Source organism: Centrocercus urophasianus, unplaced genomic scaffold (assembly GCF_019232065.1).
Source record: "Centrocercus urophasianus isolate 14NV4802_14NV808 unplaced genomic scaffold, USGS_Curo_1.0 seq_11, whole genome shotgun sequence".
Taxonomy (NCBI): domain Eukaryota; kingdom Metazoa; phylum Chordata; class Aves; order Galliformes; family Phasianidae; genus Centrocercus; species Centrocercus urophasianus.
In genome coordinates this window covers 10,887,391-10,913,823 of record NW_024884253.1, presented here as the reverse complement: position 1 = coordinate 10,913,823, position 26,433 = coordinate 10,887,391, and the positions used below count along the sequence as shown (strand labels likewise).

At 40.9% G+C, this 26,433-nt stretch overlaps 1 protein-coding gene across 8 annotated transcripts; it reads left to right on the top strand.

Annotated features, from left to right (window-relative positions):
- The first annotated feature begins 137 nt into the window (after positions 1–137).
- On the top strand, positions 138–25,625 carry TBC1D31 (TBC1 domain family member 31). Of its 8 annotated transcripts, none has more exons than XM_042834664.1 (21): positions 138–223; positions 1,898–2,044; positions 2,592–2,707; positions 4,514–4,692; positions 9,052–9,203; positions 9,602–9,761; positions 9,991–10,191; positions 11,380–11,556; positions 12,338–12,417; positions 12,520–12,666; positions 13,039–13,172; positions 14,154–14,287; positions 14,861–15,040; positions 16,106–16,338; positions 16,946–17,098; positions 18,134–18,269; positions 19,100–19,192; positions 20,632–20,772; positions 21,773–21,967; positions 22,386–22,536; positions 25,240–25,625. In XM_042834664.1, the coding sequence occupies exons 1-21, from the start codon at positions 147–149 to the stop codon at positions 25,380–25,382; spliced, it is 3,129 nt and encodes a 1,042-aa protein (XP_042690598.1). In that variant the 5' UTR covers positions 138–146; the 3' UTR covers positions 25,383–25,625. The 8 variants fall into 8 exon arrangements, 7 of the variants coding, with proteins under 7 accessions (XP_042690598.1, XP_042690606.1, XP_042690616.1 ...); XM_042834682.1 differs by lacking the exon at positions 138–223 and adding an exon at positions 659–1,219; XM_042834672.1 differs by lacking the exon at positions 9,991–10,191.
- The last annotated feature ends 808 nt before the right edge of the window (positions 25,626–26,433 follow it).

Below are 26,433 nucleotides of genomic sequence, written 5' to 3'. Positions count from 1 at the left end.
GGGGGAGAACCTCCCGCCTTCTTCCCGCCGCTCTCCGTCGGCACGGGGGAACAGGGCTGTACCACGTGTGCGGCGCCCCCCGCGGCGGCGGCCGTTGAGGGAACCCCGAAGGGAATCGACGAGCGCGGGAGCGGCGGCGGCCGAGGATGCCGAGCTGCGATCTGGGCAGCCGGGAGCAGGGCTCCATCTGGCACCGCAAACCCAGCCCGGCGGCACGGGGCGGGTAACGGCGGGGCGGGGAGAGGCCCAGGGCACGGAGGAAAATGATCGGAGGGTGTTTGTCGGGCGGCGTTTGGCTGAACATGAGCCAGCGCTGTGCCCGGGTGGCCGAGGAGGCGCACGGCGCTCCGCATTGTGTCAGCAGCACGCGGCACCTGGAGCGGGGAGCTTATCTCTTCTGTACTCGGCTCTGGTAATGCTGCACCTCGAGTGCTGCGTTCAGTGCTGGGCCCCTCGCTGCAAGACAGACACTGAAAGCGTGGAGCGTATCCAGAGAAGGGCAGCGAAGCTGCGAGGGTCTGAAGCACAAATCTTATGGGGACGGCTGAGTTGTTCAGTCATAGAAGAGGAGGCTCAGGGAGACCTTATTGCTCTCTTCAACTGCCTGAAAGCAGGCTGTGCTGAGGTGGGAGTCAGCCTGTGCTCCCAGGTAACAGCGATAGGATGAGGGGAATGGCCTCAAGTTGTGCCAGGGGAGGTTCAGGATGGATGTTAAGAAAAAACTCTTCAGTAGGAGTGGTGAGGCATTGGCACAGGCTGCCCTGGGAGGCGGTGGAGTCGCTGTGCCTGCAGGTGTTCCATAGACATGGAGGTGTGGCACTGAGGGATGTGGTTCAGAGAGCGATGCAGGTGATAGGTGGACAGTTGGACTGATGATCTTAGTGGTCCTTCCCAGCTGTAATGACTCCAGCATTGCAGTAGTTTTTAGCTTGTGGATGTCAAATGTGTCTTGCTCAAGTTTTCCTTTTTTTCTTTTTTTTTTTCTTTCTCTCCATTAAGAAGATACCATGGCCAAATTCCCGCAATAGTTTAACTAAAATATTTTATTAGGAAATATCGGAAGAACACTGTCTGGTCCAAGGGGAAGAGCAGTAAGAATGCTGCTTTTGAGTGCCTACGTGGTGTTTGCCACAGGAAATCCGGGTGCAGCTCCACTGAATTAGTTCAGTGCCAAAGGAGCTCTAACACGACAGGGAGCAGTGCTGAGGAAGGCTGGGAGGTACTGGCACGACACTGATGGTGCTCCCACTTCAGGCTACTTTTAGAATCACAGGTCACGTGATATGTTTTATTGATGTTAATGATACTAACATCACAAACCTGTAATGACAATCTGAACAGCTAATTTGCTTTCCAGTTTCATTTTTATGGCCCTTCCCTCTTCTCCCAGAAAGGAATGGGTGTAGCAGGGCAAAGTGCTATTAGTTTTATCTTTGCTTTGCAGCAATAGCTGCATGGCCATACAGATGTGCATTTGCACTTGGTGTACACACCAGTACCTGCATACAGGCAGTGGTTATAGTGCTCTCCTGGCATTCAGTGACTCAGAGGTATCCCTATCTTACATGATGATAAGCCAGCATACAAGTTAGTGTCACACAATAATATAAATGAAAATCAGGTAGCTAGGAGCTACATAACAGGACCATGAGTGGTGAAATTCCTCCTGCCTGCTTTACTCTCTAGCATTTTTTCAACATAATGAATGATCTCCCTTGTTTAGTATATATTTTTTTATATTACAAAGACATATTTTTTATGGAAGATTCCTCACAGAACACTATGAATGGTTAGAATTGTAAAACAGTAATCTAGGGAGATTTTAATCTTAGGTCTTGGAAAAAATACATGGTTATAAAACAACTCAAAACAATTGTTTTGTCTGCTTTCTCCACAGAGTTGTAGTAAACATATTTCATAGTGCCACAGGATATCATTCCAAGGCAATACGTTTTCTGAATGTGGCTTTTGACAGTTCTGGAGATTCTCTGCTTGCTGGAGACCACCAAGGAAATATTTATGTTTTTGACCTGAATGGAAACAGGTAAGAATGTTTATACAATGCCATTTTAACTGTCCTGATACCTGCAACATTCAGGGGTGTGAAAGTTACCTGTCGCTGTGCCATGGGTTTTTAACCATTAGCTTTCCATGACTGTGCAGATGGTGGTTTTCTCAGAGCTGAAGCTGCAAGCCACTATTTCATGTGGTTCCCTGTGTGCTATTGTATTAGTTTAGCTGCTGCAAAGGATAAGATCTTTGTAACTAAGCTGAACAAACAGCGATTTCATAGAACTTCGGTGATGGAAAACTACCAGAGGAGTTGTGGTGTCAATTAATAATACAAGCAAGGAATTACAACAGCCTAGTATTGTCATTTACAGAAATACATGCATATCTTTTCAAGTGTGTGCTTTCAACTTAGCACTGCTACCTACACGCAGTATAAGAAGATACGATTTCTTTTCTCTCTTCTTTTGAGTTCATTTTTCTCTGAGTGCAGCATATATTGAAACTGATTAAGGTAATTCCTCACTTGGCATTATGAGCCAAAGCTTCCTAACACAATGAGAACATGTATTTTCAAATAGGTTCAAGCTTGTTCAGCGAACAATGCAGGCTTGCACTGCTTTGGCATTTAATCTTCGCAGAAAGACAGAATTCCTGGTGGCTTTGGCTGATTACTCTGTGAAGTGCTTTGATACAGGTAAGGAGAAATGTAAAGCCTTAATATGTGGATTGTTACTGTCTCATTTAAATTTTGATTTTAGTGTGACAGTTTGCAACTGATTCCGTTTAAAACTATTTTTGCAGTAATACATGTCAACTAATTGACTGTAAACACTGAAATAACTGTCAGTTGTTTTGAGAATGCTGGTAGATCTGTATCCTTATTCAGAAACAGCTTCTAAATATTAACGTCATAGGCTAGCTGTGTGCCTCTGAATGGATTAAATGGGGAAGGGCATTGACAATTCATTTTTTTTAAAGTAACCAATCAAAAATTCCAGCTGTAGTGTCTTGTATTGTCCGGGCTTACATCTTTTTAAAAAACTTTAGGAGTCACTTGCCTGCAATTGGAAGGTCTGAGTATGATATTATTGGTGCAGTTTTTAAAGCAACAGTGTTCCCCAAAATAGAGGAAGAGAAGAAAAATAAGGCCTGAAATCCTCTGTGCTTTTTCTTCAAAAATAGTAAGGTCAAACTTAGTTTTCAGGTGCACTTTGAGAAATTTTTCTTACTTACTTAGAGAAATCCTTAGCAGGAAGTTTTTCACACAGAGGGTGGTGATGCACTGGAACAGGTTGCCCAAGGAGGCTGTGGATGCCCCATCCCTGGAGGCATTCAAGGCCAGGCTGGATGTGGCTCTGGGCAGCCTGGTCTGCTGGTTGGTGACCCTGCACACAGCAGGGGGGTTGAAACTAGATGGCCATTGTGGTTCTTTTCAACGCAGGCCTTCTGTGATTCTATGATTCATTCTATGATCTCACAGTCCTGCATTTTGAGATAGTGCTGTTTCCAGATACCAAATCACACTGAAGAATGTCTTTGAGTATAGACATCCTTCCTATAAGTACTACTGGATGGACTATCCTTAGCAAAGTATTAGATAATAGTGAGGGCCATCCCCTAATTTAGAAGCCATTCTCTGTAATCCCATGGTATGCTCTCATCTGGCAACAGCTTGAAACACTCCAATGTCTGTAAGCACAGCAGAAAGTTTGACTGTTAGTCTGTGTGAGCTGCTTTACAGCCATTTCCCATCTTTGGTGCCATAGCAGTCGATCAGCTGGAGCAACCCCATGGTCAGTCAGGTAAAACAGCTGATGTAAGTAAGTCTTGCCACTAATAGGGTTAGTTGCTGAGGAAAGATTAGTGGTCATGCATTCACAAGTGAGAAATCATGCAGTCAGAGGTACTATTTCCTGAATATGTATTACACAGCATAAAAATGCTTCGGACTCTAAAACAGTTAATGAGGTGTTGCTTTCTGACTCTGCTTTCCTGTAGTCACAGCCCATTGTCATTAAACTTTTTTTTCCTTGCACCTGTAAATAGCTGCCTAATCACTCATACAAACTGTCCACAAGTTAAAACAAGTGGGGAACACTAAGCAGAACATTTGGTCTCAACTACTTGATATTTCTGCTGATGTTCTCATCAAATAATCAGCCCACAAGGTATGCTTACTTTACTTGATTGCAATGTTCATGACTTCTTAAGATTGATTCTTGGGCTAAATTAAACGAGTCTGTGCAAGTTGGATTTCTCTGGAGAACTGCGAATAAAACCTGTCACTTAGAGATGAGAAAGTTGTTTCTCTGTGGTATAATAAATGAAGACTTTGTTTCTTGTTTGTTGGATTGCAGTGATAAATGGTCGTATACCAGGTATGATTAAAAGTCACCTTTACAGCATAGTGCTGTACGAGGTGTAAAGTGGTACAAAAAGTAAAGTAGTAGTCATTGCCTTTTGAATGATCTTCATGTTCTTCTTTCTTTTCATCCTGCAGAAACTAAGGAACTCATTAGTTGGATGAGAGGCCACGATTCTTCGGTGTCTTCCATCTCTGTCCATGGCTCAGGCAGATATGCCATCACCACCTCCACTGATACAGCACAGCTGTGGGACTTGGACACCTTTCAAAGAAAAAGGAAGCTTAATGTTCGTCAGTCTGTGGGTATACAGCAGGTGAGTAAAGAGCAATTGCTAAAGGATAAAAAAACATACCTCAGGAGGAGTAACACCACACATTAAAATCACAGTGCTTGAAGACAGAGGGAAGATACATGAGGAGCAGCTGAAGTCACCGAGTTTGTTCAGCCCAGAGGCACTGGAAGCTGAGGAGAGGCATCATGGCAGCTGCAGCTTCTCGTGGGAGGGGTGGAGGGGCAGCACTGAGCTCTGCTCTGTGACAGCAGCAGGACTGGAGGGAATGGCATGGAGCTGTGTCAGCAGAAGGGCAGCTGGGGGTTAGGGACAGGGTCTCCACCAGGGGGTGGTCAAGCATGGAACAGCCTTCCCAGGGCTGCCAAAGGGTTTGTATTTTGGATGGTCCTGTGTGGAGCCAGGAGTTGGACTCAATGATCCTTATGGGTCCCCTCCAACTCAGGATATTATGTGATTCTATGATATTTTGAAAAATGCAGCTAAAATCTTTTCTGTGTTCTTTTGGCTAATACCCTTAACTCTTCTGTCATATCAGTCAGACCTCCAGGCAGTCAGTAGTTACAAAAATCTGCTGAAAGCATTTAAGGAATCTTCACTTTTAGAGATACTGCATATTTGGTTGGATGTAACCTCGATCAACTCAGACTAAATTGAATTAATTTGTGATTCTAAGAGTGTTGTTCAAAAAACAGGTTTGAGGTGATAATTCTAACTTGAACAGTCACCACTTAGCCCATCCAGCTCCTTATTCCAGAGTTTCTCTTCTTCCTATGCACGCAGCAAGGAATGTGGGTGCAAGTAAAGCTAAAAGTAATGCAGCAAAAAAGAAAATGCTGCATTTTAGTCTATTGGTTTCTTTGTTTTGGTTTGCTGCACAGACATTTATACTGGAAGAGCTAGGGAACAAGAAAGAGTTCCTTTGTATCAGAGTGTGATATTAATATGTCTACTGTAGCATTACGCTGCTTTAAATAGGTGTGCTGACACCACCAAATGTCAAACGTAAGCATAAATACTACAGTAAGTGCCACTGCAGAACCAGATCATTGCCTACACACGTGCTGCTCTACAACATAGTCTTACAAATACCACTTCAAACCAACTTTCTCATCAAGTTGCTCACTAGAAAACTACGCTGATTTTGCAGAGGACAAGGATATTCTTTTGAGTACTTTCATTGTGTTCTTAGTCAGGCAGAAATTTTGTTAACCTGCAATGTCACCTAGCAATTACTGTGGGAAATTATGTATGCATTTTTTTGGTGCTTTATTAAAATTGTTGTGTAGTATAGAATCATAGGATCGCAGAATCATAGAATCATGGAATGGCCTGGGTTGGAAGGGACCTCCAGGATCATGAAGCTCCAACCCCCCTGCCACAGGCAGGGCCACCAACCTCCCCATTTAATACTAGACCAGGCTGCCCAGGGCCCCATCCAACCTGGCCTTGAACACCTCCAGGGACGGGGCATCCACAGCCTCTCTGGGCAGCCTGTTCCAGCACCTCACCACTCTCTCTGTAAAGAACTTCCCCCTGACATCCAACCTAAATCTTCCCTCCTGCAACTTAAAACTATTTCCCCTTGTCCTGCTGTTATCAACCCTTGCAAAAAGTTGAAAAACTTATCAATAAAATAATTATCATGTCTTCCATTCAAAGAAGATGTTTCTGTAGTTGATATGACTTCTGTTATTGCAGCCTTTCAATACTAATAAGGATGCTTATAAGAAAGATGGAAAGAGACTTCTGCAGTGATGGCGTGAGAGGTAGTGGTTTTAAACTGAAAGAGGACAGAGTTAGTTTAGATATAAAGAAGAAATTCTTCACTATGAGGTTGGTGAGGCCCCGGAACAGATTGAATGGGACTTTGAGCAACCTGCTGTAGTGGGAGGTGTCCCTGCCCATGGCAAGGGGGTTGAAAATAGATGGTGTTAAAGGTCCCTTCCAACCCAAACCATTCTGTTCTATGATTTTTCTGCTGCTCGGTATCTTTCTTGAAGCTAAGTGTAGAGATTTCTTGTTGATAAACGACTTGTAGAATTTGGTAGGATCAGGATGTTACAGTATGGAAAGAAACTTTTAAGTCCGAGCACTACTGACTATCACTGCGGGAATAGATCAAGAATTTGGGAATTAAGAGCCTACAATTTTGGTTTGGCTCTACCATTTCTAACATGACAACGCCAATAATCCATTTTATCTGATTTTGTTTTGCAATGTTTAGAACAGAGATAATGATGTTTGCTCCCATGCCACAATTCAAAATATTCAGATAAGCGCTTGACTCAGGATCAGATTTATCATTAGGTACAACCATGACACATACTGTCCAAAGTTGGATTCCTACTTGCTATTTGAGTCCTTGTGTTACTTTCATGCTGATCTGCAGTGTACTTTGTGGTGCCTCTTAATTTAAGCCCAGTTTGCACTCCAAAACACACCCTCAGTTCAGCTGGTATGAGACAAAGCTTATTTAATACGACGGGCTGAGTTGCATACTGTTAAGAACAGCAGTTGAAAAAAAAAGACAAATAATAAAGAAGAGCTAAAGGAAAGACGCCTGTAATGACAATTTTCAAAGCATTGCTGCTTATTCAACAGCTGCTTGTGACCAGCTTGTGGTATTTTTCTAGGACAAAGCAGAAAATGAGGAACTGGTCCAGTATGCCAGAACTTAAATCGAAACTTGAAGCTTTTCTTGGGCTACATTTGCTGTTGGAAGGATCCACAGAATTTTATAATTGGAAGTAAGAAAAGGTGGAAATCATGTTGCTTAAGTTTATCCGTCTGCACGATAGGCATCAGTCTGTCTTCAGATTTTTGTCTAGGCTTCCTCAGAGTCGCTAAGGTAGGACGTGCAGCTCAGTCTGTTTAAACATGAACGTGGTAGGTGAGGTGAGGTTGTCCTACGGGCAACTTTTGTTCACTGTCAGGTGACTAATTTGGGCTGGACATCTAACTTTAAGTCACTAACACACAGCATGATGAATCCCATCCCACGCATCCAAATTTCAATGTCCAAAGAAACTGTTCAGACCAAAACTCTGAACTTTGGTACTGACTGCAGATCTCAGCCACTGAGTCCTTCGGGTAGTCAGTCCCTCAGTGCTCAAGTAGCAGAAAACATTTTGAGTTTAACCTTCAAAATTATAGGGCACTGTCTGAAGCTACCTGTGCTGCTACCTAAGTAGAACCTCTGATCTAGACCAGAGATGTATCATTAAGCAAAAATGTATCCAATAACACCCATACATTTAAAAAATTTGTTTTTATTTTTCTTTATTAAAAAGGAATTGCATGTAAATGGTAAACATTTGGAATAATTGAACAAAAAAGTTCAAGTTTGGTTTCATTTTCTTTTATGACAAACTGCATTTCATAGTTGCAGAACAGACTGCTAAACTTTGTACAGCATTTCTTACATTTAGTAGATCTGTGCAAAACTGAGGAGATTAAGCCTAAGGATAAGTGCTTCACAGAGTGCATTTGCAGGTTGTTGAAAGCAGAGGTGAGTTTGTAGAAGATGCAGCAAGCTATTCAAAACCCACCTGTGCTCCGTGAGCAGTTCTGGCTCCTGGCTCCCATGCTTTCTTGCAGCTGGGTGCGTTTTCCCAGCATTGCTATTATGTCTCCTCTGACAATCATTGGAACTCTCCAGAAGAGGGAGGAACAGTTTTGAAAATTACCCAGATAAACTTCTGTGTCATTTCAGTGAGATAAATTGCCTGTAGTGAGCAGCCCAAAACGACACAGCATTCAAGGTGTAGCCTCACCAGTGCTGAGTACACTGATAGAAGCCAAGATGCTGTTGGCCTTCTTGGCCACCTGGGCACACTGCTGGCTCACGTTCAGCCAGTTGTCAGCTTACATCCCAAGAGCCTTTTCTGCTGTGCAGCTCTCCAGCCACTCTGTCCCAAGCCTGTAGCATTGCAGGAGTTGTTGTGACCACAGTGCAGGACCCAGCACTTGGTCTTGTTGAAGCTCATAAATTGGCCTCAGCTCATTGATCCAGTCTGTCCAGATCTCTCTGTAGGGCCTTCCTCAAGCAGATCAGCTTTCTCCCAGCTTGGTGTCATCTGCAGACTCACTGAGGGTCTTCTCAGTCCCCTCATCCAGGTGATATTAAACAGGACTGGTCCCCAGTTCTGGGGAACACCACTCATGAGCAGTCACCAGCTGGATTTACTTCCATTTATCTCCATGACTCCATGCACCACAAGGATTGAAGCCTTGCATTGTAACTTCCTTACAGAGTTACAGCAATAGTTATACTGTCATGGCTTCTTGTTTTGTTTTGTTCTGCCATTCATTGTAATCCAGTTTAAAGAGTGCATCCTTGGTGACATTATTCCATTTATTTTTTTTTTCATATTCTTTCAGGTTTTTTTTCTTCCACTGAGTAACACCATCCTCAGCTGTTTCAAAGATAATTCTGTTTTTGCCTGGGAATTTGATACTCTTCACTGTAAATATCAGTTGCCAACTGCAGTAGAAGGTTCTGCATTACATTATAAGGTCTTTGCAGTTACCAGGTAAGTTGCTATTTTAAACATTCTAAAGGCAGACTACAAAACTTGTAATTCTAAAACAGGTTTGCTTTTCTTTTATGAAATGTTTTATGGAAGTATTGAACTGTATGCAGTGATAAACATTTGAAATCTGCTGTGACTGATACTTGCAGCAAGGCTCCATAGCAGTTTTTATTACAGTCCCATAGCAGTTGAAATAAAGTTGATTTAATGACCAGTAAAATAAGCTATGAAAAAGAAATGTTATTATTTAGAAGCTGTTTTGTACTTTCAGGAGAGTATGACAGGAATAATGTCAGATTCCAAAGTGATATGAGGGCACAGCAGGAAATGTATGATCTCTTTCTTTGTAGCTTAAACTGTAATATTCTGATGGAAACTTTGCTTCATCTGTGACCCAGAGATGGCCGGAATTTTGTAGCTGGTGGAAAATCAAATCATCTTCACTTATGGTGTTTAGAATCAAAGCAGTTGCTAAGAATAATCCAGATGCCTACAGAAGTACGAGCTGTGCGTCACCTGGAATTCCTCCCTGACAGTTTTGATGGGGGCTCCAATCAGGTCAGTTACTTACAAACTTGAGAATGGATGTTTGATTAATTGATTCAACACATATATTTTAGGGGGTTTTTGAGGACAGTGGGGAGGTGGGCCCCTGTCATCCCACAGAAAAGATGCTGTGCTAAATATTTGTTCCGTTGCTCCTCTAGCTTAATGGAATGGCATTTCTTAATTTGGTATTTCTCTTTTGACATTGACAGCATTATTGATTAATCCTTTTGACTTATAGGTCCTTGGAGTGTTAAGTCAAGATAATATTATGAGATTTATCAGTGTAGAAACATACAAACTTCTTTTTGTCATTGGGAGTCATGAAGAAGGAATTAGTACAGCAGCAATTAGCCCCAATGGACGGTATATTGCATCAGTAATGGAAAATGGTAGCCTTAATTTATACAGTGTCCAAGCTTTGACTCAGGAGGTGAATAAGGTACAGTGTTTTATATTTCTTATAATTGCAGTAGATCCCATTAAGGATGACACCTGTCCACATAACTTTTGTATCAGCAGTAGTTTGCTGACATGTCATTGGCTTAGAAGTGTTGGAGTGCCATACTTAACCCTACAAAAACAGAAAAAGTGGTTTGCTGAGTTACCTTCATTTCTATTCCAGCCTGCCAGGTAATGCAGTATTTTTAAAGTGTGTCACTCTGGTTTTGGTTTTGGGAGGAAGGGAAGATGTTACTTCTTTCTGCAGCAATTAATGGGGACTGATTTTACTTTGTAATGACATTTTGGGAGAGACGGAAACAGCACAACACTGTGCTGCTTGTGTTCCATTTCCTACCAAGAAATGTTTTGCAAGTAATGCTCTCTTAAACTGCAGGCATGGATGGTTCTTGCTGTGTTACTCGATCCCAGCATCCATCATTATGGCACAATCATACTCCCAGTCCTCCCTAAATAATAAACGTTCTACATACCAGTTCTTATTTTATTAAAGTAATTTATTAATGGGAGTCAGGTTTCTAAATCCAGAATTCCACATATCTTTAATCACTGTGTCACTGAAGTAAACAGTAACCAACTTTGGATAATGAAGGAGTTGGAGCTGAGGAAGGATGTGTAAAGATGTCACATATGCAATCCATTTGCACTTTTGCTGCCAGGTTGACATGAACTGGGATATCCACTTTGTTCCTTGTTTTCCCAGTCTCTAAAATTGAATTAATACCTACCTAACACTGAAGATTAATTAAGGTTTGTAAAAGTCTTTTGTGTTCTTTTTAATAGGTTCTATGGAAATGCAAAGTCTTTTAGTAACGTGGATAAACATACTGAAATAAATAACCCGAACACTACACGATATGCATTTATACTGTCTCAATTGTATTTCAGTGTTTGCTAAACAAGGAAATAACATGATGTCTGAGTGGATGTTTGGAAGCTGTGTATACATTCTCACAGTCTCTCTATTTATTACAGTAGTTTAATTCACTGTCATGTCTATTTAGGAGTATACAGATCACATGTATTTGTTTCTGTTATAAATATGTCTCTGTTCTTTGTACTGTGGCCTTCAAGTTCAAGGATATTGCATATAAAATAGACATCAAATTATAGCGTTATTTATTCTGTCTTACAAGATGTTAACTGAGTCATTTTCACTTAATATTAGCCTCCACCTCCACTGTTCAAAGTAGTAGAAGATTGGCCCAAGTGCAAGTCAGAGGCAAACAAGCTGACAACGAGAGTGACTTCAGGAAGGTCAGAGCAGCCTTGGAAATCCAAAGGAAGCAAAATTCAAACCAGATTGCTGAAAGTGCAAATGAATACACCACTTGAAAATAAAGAGGTGGGAAGAAGTTGCAAATACTTTGTTCTCCAGTCTGCATTTAAGGCTCCTTGGGAAAAAGAAAAAAAAAGTTTGAAGAATAAGTTCAGGCACTGATTCACTTGGATGTTTGAGCAGAGTTAAAGGAGATTTAACACCGCTTCTTCTTTCCGTTGTGTCCATAACTCCTGTATTATGTGATGCAACCACAGCTACCATTGCTCCAGTCAGGTTTGGGCACCTCTGAAGTTGTTCAACTTGTGCCACATTCGGATATTTGCTACATCCAATCTGCTTCCCTGCTAGCAAACTGCGCTTCTAAAATATCTGCCTAGAAGCTACTTTGTTTTTCTTGATCATTTAGAAGATGTATTACTGGCATGTGTCTTTCCCTTCTTGTGCTGCCTTCTCTTCATGTCTCTGTCTCGAGTCTCGCGTGTATATATATGCATATATGAGAATATATATACACACATACTTTCTTTTTCTCCTGAAATACTCATCACAACGTAATCTGTTATTTCATTGACATATGTCTTATGTTTGACTGTATCAATCATTTAACTATATATAGTTTATAGTCAGGCAGGGTCTGATTTGAAATCAGTGGCAGCTGTTCTTGACTTAAGCAGATGAGTGATCTCTGTCGTTGAAAGACTTAGGATAATATAGCTGTACACACTATATATTTTTAAGGTGTGCTAGGAATTTCAATATTTAGCTACTGTCATTGAATAGAGTGCAAGGAAAGAGCTAATGAATGAGAAATCCTCACATTTACTGCTAATTTCCTGTTTTGTAGAATGAACTGCCAGGTGGATTAAACAAGAAACGCTTACAGGCCTTACTGAAAGGATATGGCGAGTATCCAGCAAAATACAGGTATGTTTGTATGCATGTTCATGCTTGCACAACATCAGTTTGCTTGTGTCTAATGGCCTGTGAAAGAGAAGTTGCTTGACTAAGTCTGCATTTTAATTACAGGATGTTTGTTTGGCGTTCCTTGTTACAACTTCCTGAAAACCACTTAGCGTTCAGTAGCCTGATAGATAAGGGCACCCACAGCGCGTTTGTGAATATTCAGAATGAGTATCCCATCAAAAGCAGGAAACTGCTGAGAGTTTTACAGAGGTAAAATGTGCATTTATGTTTATTTAAATATTGTAGATTCATATTTTCATAGAATCGCAGAATCATAGAATGGCCTGGATTGAAGAAGACCATAATGATCATCTAGTTTCAACCCCCCTGCTTTGTGCAGGGTTTCCAACACCCAGACCAGGCTGCCATATATTCATAAGTGATCTAAAATGTATCCCATAGCTAGAATCAGCTAAAATGCAGTAGTAGTGTGCTAATGCTTTTGTGTTTTTATAACTGGTATAAGCCTACATCTATTTTGAAGTTTACAGTCTTTCTGAACGATAGTTTTAAAATGCACATGATACTTTTGTTCAATTCTGTAACCATGTTTTCTACATCTTTGCTTGCCTTTGTGTATAGGACCTTATCAGCTCTAGCTCACTGGTCTGCTATCTTTGGTGAGACACCTTATATTCCTTTGCTAGCATTCCCATTTGTAAAATTATTCCAGAACAACCAGCTGATCTGCTTTGAAGTTGTTGCTACAGTGGTAGGTAAGCAGTGATTTTCAGAAGTCAAATATGCAGCAACGTGTTTAAGCTTTCCTATACAAAAAAGCTTTTCCAGATGAAACGAATGAGGTGGTTTCCTAAGTACTCACCAGACTCACTTTTAAAGGTATTGCCAGGAATTAATATGTAGCAACTGTATGCTGAAGTCCAAAATTTGTTTTTAAATCAAAACAAGATACTAGATTTCCTTCTACAGTGTTTATAGCAAAAGCTAGCAGTTTTGTACTATTTGCAAAGTCTCAGTAAGAACATGCATAATGGTATCATACTGAATAGCTAAAATCTGTATCTCAGGCATGGGAAAAGTACTTAAACCCACCTCCACTCCAGACAAAAGGGAATGATCTCTCATAAAATTTTACTGTGTTTAGCTGTCTTAAACACATGGTAACTCAAAATTAGACATTTGGCTGAAAGCTCGCTACGGCTGTTTGCTGAAGAAACACACTAAATTAAAGTGCACTACCCTTAAATTATTTGTTGCAGCTGTTGCTAAGTCTGCAGAAGATATGTGCTGCCAAGCATACACATCCACTTTGCAAACACATGCTGTTAGTGAATAAGTAGCCAAGCTCACAGAAATTTTCCTTACTGTGTTCACAAGTACTCGATCCAGGCTGCAGTTTTGTGAGACAGAAATACTGGTTGAAGTATTCCCACCTGCCTCCAACCACTTAGTCCCACAGCACACCAACTGTTTTATATTGTACCTTTGAGCCAGGTTAGTTCCCCAGTCTGGTTCGCAGTGCACTGACCAACACTCATGCCAGTGCAGTTGGAGGAGCAGTGAGCTGTGGGAGTGATTTCAGTATAAATGGTTGGAAAGAAGAGAGATAGGAGTATCTTAATAGGCTTTGCTGCTTAAAATTTCCTCTTAACGTTTGCAGTCTTTCAATGAAGCCTTAAGGTTGCCAAGAGTATCACTCTGGATTACAGTGGTCTGTGTTTTGTTTTTCTTTTTAGTTAATTTTTGTCAGCACTGGTTTGAATATTTTCCCAATCCTCCGGTTAATATCCTTAGTATGGTGGAAAATATTTTAGCACATCATGACAAAGAACTCCTTCAGCATTTAATAAAATACAGTGTGACTTCACAGGTAATGTCCTATATGAAGTGTCAGTACTGGGAACAATAGTGCACTAGTGATTTATTTTGACATAAATCTGTTACGAGAGTTTTCAGTAAATAATAATGAATGATACAAAAGTGAAGAACATACCATTGTTTTCCTGAAGCTTTTCTTTTTGCATGGTCATAAATCTCATATATGTGCTACTAGTTCTTAAATTTCCTTCCCTTTCAGGTGCACACTGCTTGAAAATCTACTGGGCAAATTATAAATGCATGTTTACTTTTATTTTTTTTAATTGGACATAGGTGTTGTGAATTTTGTGAATTAGTCTAAGCCATAATTATTCATATTTAGCATTAAGGATGATTTTAGCTTCACGAAGCTGAACAGAGTATTTAAACATCCAGTGAAATAAGAAAATTATGTTTGTCTCATATTATTTTGAATGCTTATAGTGGGTAATAAAGCTTATATTTTAGTGTGGTTTCAGTTTCTTTCATAACTAAATAGATTTTTGGTATAAGGCAAGAATATTTCATATTTTTTCCTGTGAGTTCTGCTAATGGATTATTTTGTCACATTTCCCAAATGATGCAGGTTTATGCCTGGCCTCTTCTAGAAACCCTGTTCTCTGAGGTTCTAACAAGAGAAGAATGGCTCAAAGTCTTCGATAATATCTTCTCCAACCATCCCTCATACTTCCTAATGATTGTCGTTGCCTATATTATTTGTTCCAGAGCTCCTTTGCTTCTCTGTAATCAAAGTCAGGATTTTGAGGTAAACATCTGATTTTTTTTAAGCTGATCATCTAAAAGTGTGGCTACAGAAAAGTGTAAAACACCGTATCTGCTGCTGTCGAGTTTTGAAGGTGTTTCAGTGCCATATTAATATATTATTGCATTACTGAACAGTCATCTAACACCTGACAAATGTACAATAAATGAATAAAAAGTTCAGCAATTTAGAATCATAGAATCATAGAATCACCAAGGTTGGAAAAGATTAAAAGATCATCCAGTCCAACCGTTCACCTATTGCCAATTAATTTCTTGCAGTTTCATGCAGTAAAATCGCTAACAGCTTTCATAAGCTTTCTAATGCCACTAAAAATTGCCTAGTAAATGTCTGTGGTTCATCAGCCACAATAATTTTGCCTTTTATCTGAGGTCCTAATATTGACTTGTGCGTGTGAAAAAAAAAGGCAGTGATTCTGTTATGCTTCATTATTTTGCTTTCAGACTGCAAAATTAGGCCGTATTATTTGACATTCTCTGAAGCTAAATTAAAATTTTCTCATGTTTAGCCTTAGAAGGAAAGAGGAGGATTGTTCATGTGAAAACATCTCTGCAGACAAACGGTTTCACCTTGGAAATGCGCTTGTGAGCATTTTGACAGGCATCAGATCTTTCCAAAGCTAACTGGAAATTTTTCCTGGTGAAGACTTTGACAGGAAGAATAATCCTGTTGGAAGAGGAACTTCCATGTTTCATGTGTAAACACTAAATGTTGAGTGAGGTTTACCCAGCAGAATGAACCTCTGTGTGGGCAGTGTGACACTCTCACGTCACACCCAGGTTCCCAGGTGTGTTACACAACTGTTGTTGGAACAGAAGAAAAAGGACCCATGGACACTTTTAGAACTTGGATGAAGTTTGGCTCAAGTCACTTGAGCGCATGACATTTTAATAACTGATAGGGCTAACTAAAGAATCCCTTGTCTTATTTTTTTTTTTTAACTTCTGGAATGTAGAATTTGCTAATCTACTTAATTATTCCTACATAGGCGTATTAAAAGCTTGCTTAATCTTTTGTAGAATGTAAATGGCAGCCTGTCTCTTACAGTATTTCTTTCATCACCGCAACAACCTGGACATTAACACTGTGATTAAACAAGCTTATCATCTTATGGAGGCTACACCACCAGATATCCATCCGCAACGTGTGCTTGATGACTTCATGCCACTTACGAAAGGACAGTACCCTGTATTTAATAAATACCCCAAGTTTGTAGTGGATTATCAAACTCGGGAACGGGAGAGGATCAGACAGGATGAAATTGAATACTTAAGAGAGAGGTATTGATGGGAAAGCTGAAGACAGGGTCAGACTGGGAGGGACTAGTGGACACAGTTCATTTTTTCTGTTAAAATGTGCATGTTTGAGAAAAGAGGCAATAATTTAAAAAAATGTGGGGAAGATGACTTTAAAGAACCTGTAAATAGCAATTGGGTTTGACGTGATCTTTAAGTTAAATAGGCAGTCTTATCTTAAACCAAATGTATTTATAAATTCACAGAAAATACTGGGCTGAAAGACTTCAAAGTTGAAAGTTTAGAAGTGAGAACCTAAATCTCCCTTAACCTTGTGGCATCCAACTCTGTGTAGGGCCAGGTGTTCCTTGCTCACCATTGAAATGAGTGAGAGCCATGATTACAAGACACCTGTAGAAACCAGTTTTTTGTTAAGAATGTGAGGAAGAAAATGCTCGCACTTATTTGAAAAGCCCTGCTGTTTGTGAAAGTCAGCTCTGTAACTCCCATGTATTTTATCAGTGCATAAAGAGGGCTGCCATTCTCTCGTGGCATCACACTCCAGTACTAATTTGCTAGTACAGATATAAATTTCAAAGTAATGAGGTGACTTCTTGATATACGAACGCACCTCTCATCTCATTCCATTCAGGCAATTAATGCATGAATTAGAAGCCAAAGCACAGGAACGGAAAGCAGAAGATGAAGCCTTCTACCGAAAGCAGGAATTGCTCCGAGAAGCTGAAGAACAAAGGCGAAAAATGGTACTGGAAGAAGAAGAAAAGCTGGCAGAACGGAGGCGGAGGTATTGCAGCATAGCAGACGTTAGGGACCTGGCTGCAGTATCCTGCTGTTGCATTTTGAACCATGAGTAAAGGATTAATGGCACTAATTTCTATAAATTGTAGTGCGGGAGAGCAGTGTGGTCTGGTAGGTCAGATTTTGGGGTGAGAATGAAGTGATCTGTGTTGCATTGCTGCCTTGCCCAAGGGAATAGAATGTATCAGAGGCCAAGACACTTGTGTTTTTGTCTCACCTCTGAGCCTTGTGCCTAGTCACTTCAGATTGTGAATGCTTTTGGACAGCTAATTGTCATACATGCACTGTGGACAGACTTACTCTACAAATACAAGGGTAAGTTACAGTATTGAGAGTATTGATATACTGTACAGATTCTTATATTTCTAGTGAAGTTAGAAAAAAGGCTGCTTTATGTATAACTTGCTGAGCAAAGAGTTGTAGGAATACCAAAGTTAATCTGGTGGCTCAGACATTTTGCAGTTGTGAAGGCTTAAGAGAATTTTAACACAGTTTATTAGATCAACTAAAAGTAATACTTCCTTAAAGCTTCTGCAACCTACAAATTAGGTTCTAATTCTAAGAAATGAGCAGTGGGATTTTCTTTGCAAACTAATTCTTGAGTTTGTGGTTTTGTTCCTTGAAAGGGTTTGATGTTTTGCAAATAAATTCAGGACTAATTTTGTGCTGAAAGAGGTACCAGGGTGCTGACAATTATTCTAAGGAACAGTTTCCAGGTCTGGATCATTATAATACTAAACTAGTGCTTATTAAAGTACATCAGGAACAGAACACGGGGCTTCAAAGCATAACTGGGAGAGATTGCCATTAGAGGATGCCTGTGTGCCTCTGAATTTAATTTTGGCTTGTAAATGAAAACCGGGTACTTTACAAGAATGAAAGTGACTGCCCTGCGCTTTGTGCTTTAGGGATTGGCTCACAGAAACTGGTGAGTAACTGTGGTGTGAGCTTGTGTCCCTTTTTACTGACCTTTCATACATACAAATTCCCTCGCTTTTGATTTTTTTTTTTGGCTTTGAAGACTAGCTGCTGTGAGAAGAGAACTGAAAGTAAAGGAGCTACAATTTCTAGATGCTTCAAGAAGGCGTTTTCTGAAATACCAGCAGGATCAGCGTCAGATGGAGCTGAAACGTCTTGATGATGACATTGCAAGAAAGGCTGAGTATTGCTCAAGCAGTTCTTTTCTTTAAGGTTTATTGGGAACAATAACCAAGAAAAAAATGCATAGCTGAAATGTACTGGGATTTGTGAGTCCAGGGGTGTGTTTAGCATGAGGTAGATGACTTGAAGTGTAAATGCATAATTTAACAGTTTTATTTGGCACTTCCTATGTTCCCGTGTCTTGTTTTAACTGGCAGAATTCCTGGGAAAAGCCAAATATATCTCTATATTACCAGTGTTCAAAAATGTAATTAACTCCTTAAAGGACTCGTCAATTATCAGTTGTCTGTAGGCTGTATATCCAGACTGCATATTAACTCTGGAACAGCCTTTGGCCAGGTCTGCCTCTGCTCCTGCAGGCTCAGCAGCTCAAGCACCGTAACGAGAGAGAGCAGAGCCTGAGCTTGTGAACCTCGTGGGCACAAATCTAGTCTCTGCTGAGCTATTCTGTGCATCTCAGCAGCACACTTTGCAGAGTTGGGGCGCTGTCAGATTCTTCTTTTTGCAGCTCAGCCCAGGTGGCCACTTGCATCTTTCTGCTGTCCTCCACAGCAGTTTGGGTTCAGAGACTATTTAATTTGTGGCTGGATCTTGCAGGTTATTAGCATTAGCCTGACATTTCCCTAATGTGTGACTGGATTCAAAATTATTCCTGTGCCTCTTACTTTCACCTTGTCCTATACTTTCAGTGTTCAGTATTCTCCACTGTTCATCATATGACAGAAAGTTAACTAGGACTTAGAAGTGGAATGTCGCTTCTGGTTTTGGACTTTCTTGCTTTTTTCTCTTCCTTGCTCCATTTTCACGTGTTTCTCTTCTCCTCAAGGCATCCATGAGAGAGCAGGAAACAGCTGCTACTCTTCAAGATATAGAAGTACGACAGATGGAACTTGAATCACAAAGACAGCTTTTTGAACAGGTAATTGCTAGGGAACCATACAGATGTTTATATTTAGTGGTTCTTCCTATGCAGTTCTCAGATTTGGTTGCATTCATTCTATCAGACTATGTGAGGGAAAAGAAAGGCTTTTTTTAAGTTTCCTCTCTGATACCTTTTCTAGAATAAACCCTCAGTTAATAACAGATTGATGTAGTTGATGCCAGCAGCATCAGTAAGCAAAACAGAATGGGTGGTTTGTGGGGAAGGTGCGCCTCCTTTCTCAAATGCCTTACATGTAGTCCAGAAAGATCATTATTCAGTGTTAAAGGTTTTTATATCAATAAATATTGTTTGAATGTAAACTTAAATATGACTGAAAAGCCAGACTGCCAATCAAAGACGTTAGTAATGTCCATTTTGATCAGAACCAGAGCTGTGTGTCCCCCTCTTGCACACATGCACATCTGGCTGGAAAGCAAACAGAAGTGGCCATCAAAACTGCTAAACCTTATTCTGAAGCATGTGTCTCCTTATGTTTTACTTCTTAAAGCTTTTGGCTGTATACTTTTTGTCATTCATGCTGAGCATAACTGGGCTAAATCTCTTCTAGCATTTATTTATTAAATAGAGCTGTCCTATGGCTACATAAAACAAACCAAGCTAAGATCACTTGTGTTCCAGTAAAGTCATCTGTTTAAAGGAGCTATTTCTTCAGTGACCATCCTCTTTAGGCTAGAAAGACTGCAATTATTTAACTAACCAAGGCTATGTCTGCCCACAAGAGCCTGTTCAGGCAGGCTTTCCCTGCCCATGCCCTGGACTGACCGTTTTGCTGCTGTCAGTGAGAGGCCATTTGCAGGGCTGGAAGGCCTGTTGAGAGGCAGCGTATGTCAGTTGTGCTTCTGTACCCTGCTGATACAACTCAGCAGATTCCAGCAGGACTGGGAGAGAATTATGCCTTCTTCAGAAAATAGCATTGATATGCCCTGATGAATATGAGGAAAAACTGTTGAGAATTGAAATTTCTATTTCCAGAGTGGATTCGTACTGCTTTGCATTCAGTCTGCAGTTGTGTTTATTGTAAGTCTCAGTACCACGAAACTTGATTTATATTTGTGAAACATTTTGAGGTCTTGGCTAACGTATGCCATAAAAGTGAAGAACATTTTCATGATGAATTAATTAATTTCAGTTGAAATTCTGTTTCTATGCCCCATTGTAATCCATGGGATGGAATTACATCAGAATAAAGCTGGAAGATCACTCTGATGACTCAGGCTTAGCACAGTTCCAAGTGGGTAAAGCAGCAGGGAATATCACTTTCTTGGACAGTTATGGTAGTTTATGCTATGCAGTGGAACGGGATGTGTGGATATATTCAAATAATAGTTTAATTAAGTTTTAATAATTGTTAAAGAGAGAATCGAAATTATGGTTAGTAGCATAGCAACAGTAATTTATGCTTGTATGTTTGGCAGCGTCTTATCAAAGATCGAGAGACAATTACCCAGGAAATGAGAGAAGAGAGAGATGATAGACAAAGAAAGGCAGATCTTGAAGACCACATTGTTCAGAGATGGGTAGAAACAGATCGAGAAGAAAGACAGAAGGCTCAGATGGTAAGATGGCTGGATTTTCACATGGATTTTCACATGGGGGAGTCAGTTATGTTAACTGATATACTATTTAATAGTATTTGTTGCAGTGAGCTAATACAAGTTAACATGAAAATATTTCTAAGGAGATCGAGTTTCTAGATACCCATCTTAATTGATCAGGGTGGCTTGTTTAAAGTTCTGAGGGTTTCAAAAATCTGCCTGAAGCATCCAAACTGATATGCAATGCTGAAGTTCCCTGGGACCACCAGATATTAATTTTTCGTTACTTTCCAGAACTTAAAAGGCATTTAAAACTCAGAAGTGCTCTTCAGAATAACTTTTTCTCCTATTAAGAAACATGTTTTATTTGTAATCATACTAAAACAAAAGGAAGCCGCAAAGGAACTTTCAGTTGATGGCACTTGGCATGAAATTCAAGGAGCTGTCTTTCTCATCACAGTAATGAATGTGCATAGCTTGACATTAGGAATTGTTCGGATTTTCAAGCTCAGAACTTGTAACTGCACAGTTGGAAAAATAGTTGCAGCTACCCCACTACCCATATGCTTGGCATCTGCATTTATATTTTGTCTAGAAATAAACATATGGGCCTGAATTTTTGTAAACAGCCTTCAATTCTTAGAAGCATATGGACGTGGGTGGAAGTATTGGCATTCAGGTACCAATCTCATGTTAAGTGCACCTGCAAGTCATATGAAATCCATGCTAAGAAAGCAAAATCCTCTAAATCATGGAGGGGGTGTATGTCTCATTTAGAAGGCCCTCAGTGAAGGAAAGAATAACAAGGATGAAAAAGGAGCAGAAGACAGCCCTGGCAGAAGGGACAGCCTGCTATGAGTGGAGGGGTGGCACTGCAGGTGCAGACTCCTGCTAAGGATGTCTAACAGCAATACCACAGGATACTTCACTTTGACAGAAAAAGACCTTCCCTTATCTGTATGTAAGGCTATATATTGGAAATAAAATAAATGGAGTCCTGTTAAGAAAAATACTTTGTTAGGTGGCTGAAGAAAATTTCGCCAAAGCAGAGCAGAGCTGCATTGACAACGCATGGAGGCTGCAAGCACTGCAGAAACTACGGCGCGATGATGAGGACCGTGAGAAGCGTTATGAAGAGATAGCCAAGCTCCTGCATGACAACAGGGTGAAAGAAGCTGAGCTGCTGAAAGCCATGAGGGAGGCAGAAGAAAAAAAGGTATCTGCATTCTTTCTTTTCCTAAGTGGGACTGGCAATAGTGTAACTGTTTTCTGCCTATAACGTAGAATAGCATAAAACAGGTAGAACAAGAAGAAATAGTTTAAGTAATTCCTTTCTTGTTTCGGCCTGAAATTCCTGGAAGGTCTAGAACAAACTAGTGAGGATATTTTAGATTTAAGAGGCGTATTCCTAATTGTGTAAGCTTCTCTCATTTTTTCTCTAAATCAAGACTTTTACCAAACTCCAGGTGTTTGAAGGAGAAATGTTTCAAAAAATAAGCATTCGCTCAGTGTAATAGTAGACCTTCTGATTTAAAGAGGAAGTGTAGTCTGTAATAATCCAGATGGTTTTACGTGTTACTTTTTTTTCTTGTAATAAATCTGTTGAGGATGTACCCAATATCTCTGTTGCACAGTGGGAAGAAGTTACATGGAGAAAAGCACAACTGGAGGAAGAGCAGAAGGCAGCTGCTGCTGCAGATGAACACAGGAAGCAGTTTTTAGGAGATGAACTGAATGATGCATTAGAATTGGCTGAAAAGCTGCAAAGGGAGGATGGCTGTTTTGGTGAGTATGTAGAATATGCAGTTTTCTCCAGTATCAACAGACTGGATATTGGTGTGAAGGTCTGGATTGATCAGCAGAAAACAAACAAAGTATCTAACATTAAAGATAAACATAGGTTAAACTCCTTTTACATGAGTGTTTTTTGGCAGTATTCTTTCATGTAACCAATGTATAAAGCCATGCTTGGATAGGAACCTCAATTGATATCCATCAGATGCAGCATTATAAATGATTCATAAGGTTACTTTAATCTTGTTGTATGAATGGGAATCTAAACTTTGTTACAGAATCACAGAATTGTAGGGGTTGGGAGGGACCTTTAGAGATCATTTAGTCCAATCCTCTGCTAAAGCAGACTCCCTGCAGTGGGTTACACAGGAAAGCATCCAGGTGAGTTTTGAGTATCTCCACAGCCAGTGTTGAGGCACTAGAACTGGTTACCCACTGTTGTGGTTGATGTCCCATCCCTGCAGGCTCTCAAGGTGAGGCTGGATAAGGGCCTCGGCTGTTTGATCTAGGTGTGCATGTCCCTGTTCATTGCAGGGGAGCTGGACAAGGTGTCTCTCAGAGGTCCCTTCCAACCCTAAGGTGTCTGTGGTTCCCTCTGGGCAGCTTGTTCCAGTGCTCTGTAACCTTCAAAGTAAAGAAGCTTTTCCATATATTCATATGGAATTTCCAGTGTGGGCACTGTTGAAAAGAGTCTGGCCCCATCCACTTGCCTTACACCCCTTAGATATTAGTAAGCATTCATAAGATCCCTCCTATCAGTCTTCTTTACGCTGAACGCCCCAGGTCTCTCAGCCTTCCTCATAAGGGAGATGATCCAGGCCCCTCATCATCTTTGTGGCCCTCCACTGCACTCTCTCTAGAAGATCCCTGTCTTTCTTCAACTGAGGAGTCCAGAGCTGGACACAGTACTCCAAATGTGGCCTCACCAAGGCAGCATAGAGAGGGAAGGGAACCTCCCTTGGTCTGCTGGCCACATTCCTTACTGCAACCCCGGATACCATTGGCCTTCTTGGCTTCAAGGGCCTTGTGCATCCCCAAATCAGAATATTCTTTTCTCTCAGTACATTATTTTGTATTTTTTGTAGAGCACATAGAAGCAGAAAATTTAGGATAGTTTGCACTGTTTTTTTAATCAATTTGAAAACCTCAACCTGTAATACTCTGTTCTACCAGAAGACTCCTACACCTTGGGCTTACCATGATGTTTAGAATAAGGGTGGTGAGGCACTGGAATGGGTTGCCCAGAGGGATGGAGGGTGCCCATCCCTGGAGACATTCGAGGTGAGGCAGAACAGGGCTCTGAGCACCTTGATTGAGCTGTAGGTGTCTCTGCTCACTGCAGGGGAGTTGGACTGGATGACTTTTAATGGCCCTTTCCAACTCAAACGATTCTATGACTGTTATCCTCCTGAAATACTGCATTTGTGTAGTTGTGCAGATACAGATCCCATCTCCTCAAGACAAGCAGAATACCAGTGGCTGGTATTAAGATTAGTTGATTGGTGTTGCTTTCAGCAAGCTTTTTCAGACTTTGCCCTAATGTGTCTGATGGTTTTAACATGGACTAATTAGCAACTGCAAGTTATTAAAATGAGTGTCTCCTAAAACAGCAAGTACGAGTAGCCATATTCCACATGAATTCAGTGGCCCATTTGTCAGAAGATTAATTATATGGCAAGAAACACCACATATAGAACTGTAATTTGTTAAAATGAAAAGCAGTGATGCATGGCTTTGCCCCATAGACCAAAAATTGTCTTTAAATTCTGAACAAATTTTACTTGCCATTAGCTGGAGTGAGATATTGTTCCAGTTTTACTCCCTAGAGAAAAACTGTTTTGCCTCAAGTGAAAAAAAATCACTAGAAATTCAAACATGCACAACAATGCTTTCTCTGCATTTCCAACAGAGAGAGTGTGTGCTTTAAGGGCCAGACATGCAGAGAGAGGGGTAGAATTCCAGCAGGTGCCAAAGTCTGGGAACATCTGCCTGAATGATTTATCTGCATCACAGTCATCATTGCACAGTAAGATTCTAAGTGAGGGCCCCCTTTTTTCTCACATTTAACTTGAGGGGCATTACTGGAACACCTTGCTGGGTGATTGAGTCATTATTCATGGTGCTTAGTGGGTAGTAAACCCATTTATTGTTGTCTTCTGTTTCACACCTGAAAAACATAAAAAATGAATCACTGCCAGGAATAGCTCAGTAGGAAATGCCTGAAGTGTGTTGCATTATGAGACCAGTCATTTTAAGCCTCAACCTAGTTTAGTCCCATTCTGACCTGATCATTTTACCTATATTTGCTCAGGCTTCATAATTATGTATGATTTGGGGTTGTTGAGCATATGTAGAACCATCCTGCATGAAAATCCTGCAGAGGTACAGTTAAGAAGTAGTCTCCAATAATCTACTCCAGGCTGTCCCAGCCAATGAAGGCGCATTTTAAAATCCCTTGCATGTTACCTGTATCACCCTGCATGCACCGGGAAACGTCTTTGGAGCTACCAGGGAGCCCCAGCAACATCCAACCTTTTTGTAACAAAATATAACACTGCCATGGTACCAATTTCAAGGAGCTTAAGGGTTGTAGTAACGCAGAGCCTGTCTGTCCAGGGGATTTTTCCCAATAAGCATCTGTGGTATTTGTGGGAAAATAGCTGCAACATTAAGCCTGAGTTTCTTCCATTTAAGCATCTTTAGACAGAAGACAAGAGCTGGCACGCCAGGAGCAGGAGCTGATGGCAGAAGTCAGGCAGCTCAGACAGAAGCTCACAGCGCGGGCCCAAACCAGGCGTCCTCCAGCTCATGTCTCACCCACACGGTGGACAACCTGAGATGGTTTGCTCTGGACCTCAGCTGTACTTTCAGATTATCAGTCAAACCCCGACTGCGTGTGATGTGATCAAGGACCGATTAGAGATTGTTTATCATAAAGGCTTTTGGAAATATTTTTATATAAAAATAAAATTCTAGCTAGAAAAATGTGCAGCATTTGTAACCTCATTGTTTTCTCCATAACTGTAATATTATTTTTACTTCTAAAATAAACTGACTTTTTATCACTAAGTTATAGCATATACATAGAGTATTTGTATGCTTTATTTGTTCCAGTCAAAGCCCCGACTTGAAGAACAGGAACTTGCTGGAACAGGCTGCCCAGAGAGTTGTGGATGCCCCGTCCCTGGAGGTGTTCAAGGCCAGACTGGATGGGGCCCTGGGCAGCCTGGTCTGGTATTAAATGGGGAGGTTGGTGGCCCTGCATGTGGCAGGGCTTTGGAGATTCATGATCCTCGAGGTCCCTTCCAGCTCTGGCCATTCTGCGTGAAGAAGCAAACCACCATCACAGTGCTAAAAGCAGGGTACAGGGAGGCTGTACAACCTGAGCTGCTGGAGATGTGCTGTTATATATACATATATATATGTAACAGCACATATATATATATTATATGTATACATATATATGTAATATATAGCACATTATATATATTAGCAGCCAGGAGTTGAACTCAGTGGTCCTTATGAGTCCCTTCCAACTCAGGACATTCTGTCATTCTGTAATGAGTAATGCACACACTGGTAAAGCTGAATGAAAAGGATGATCATTGATGCTGCAGGGCAGGGCAGCACGCGAGGCAGAGAGCAGCAGCCCCTTCCCCATCGCATCACCGACACCTAAGTGCACAGAGGCAGCTGTTCATCACGTTGGCCTCCACACTTAGAAATCTTGGGATTTGCACATGATTATTTCTATATTTAAATAATACATTTTTGGCTGGCAGCTATGTGCACATGCTTATGGTTTGTAAAGATGTTAGCACTGTGTGTAAGATAGGTTTGCAGGGGGAAGCCGAGCCCAGCCATAGCTGGGTGCAGCTGGTGATGCCT

Coding starts and splice junctions, on each gene's coding strand:
- TBC1D31 (XM_042834664.1), top strand. CDS start 147: ATGCCGAGCTGCGATCTGGGCAGCCGGGAGCAGGGCTCCATCTGGCAC. Junction 2,708..4,513: donor TGTGAAGTGCTTTGATACAG/GTAAGGAGAAAT, acceptor TTCATCCTGCAG/AAACTAAGGAACTCATTAGT. Junction 4,693..9,051: donor AGTCTGTGGGTATACAGCAG/GTGAGTAAAGAG, acceptor ATATTCTTTCAG/GTTTTTTTTCTTCCACTGAG.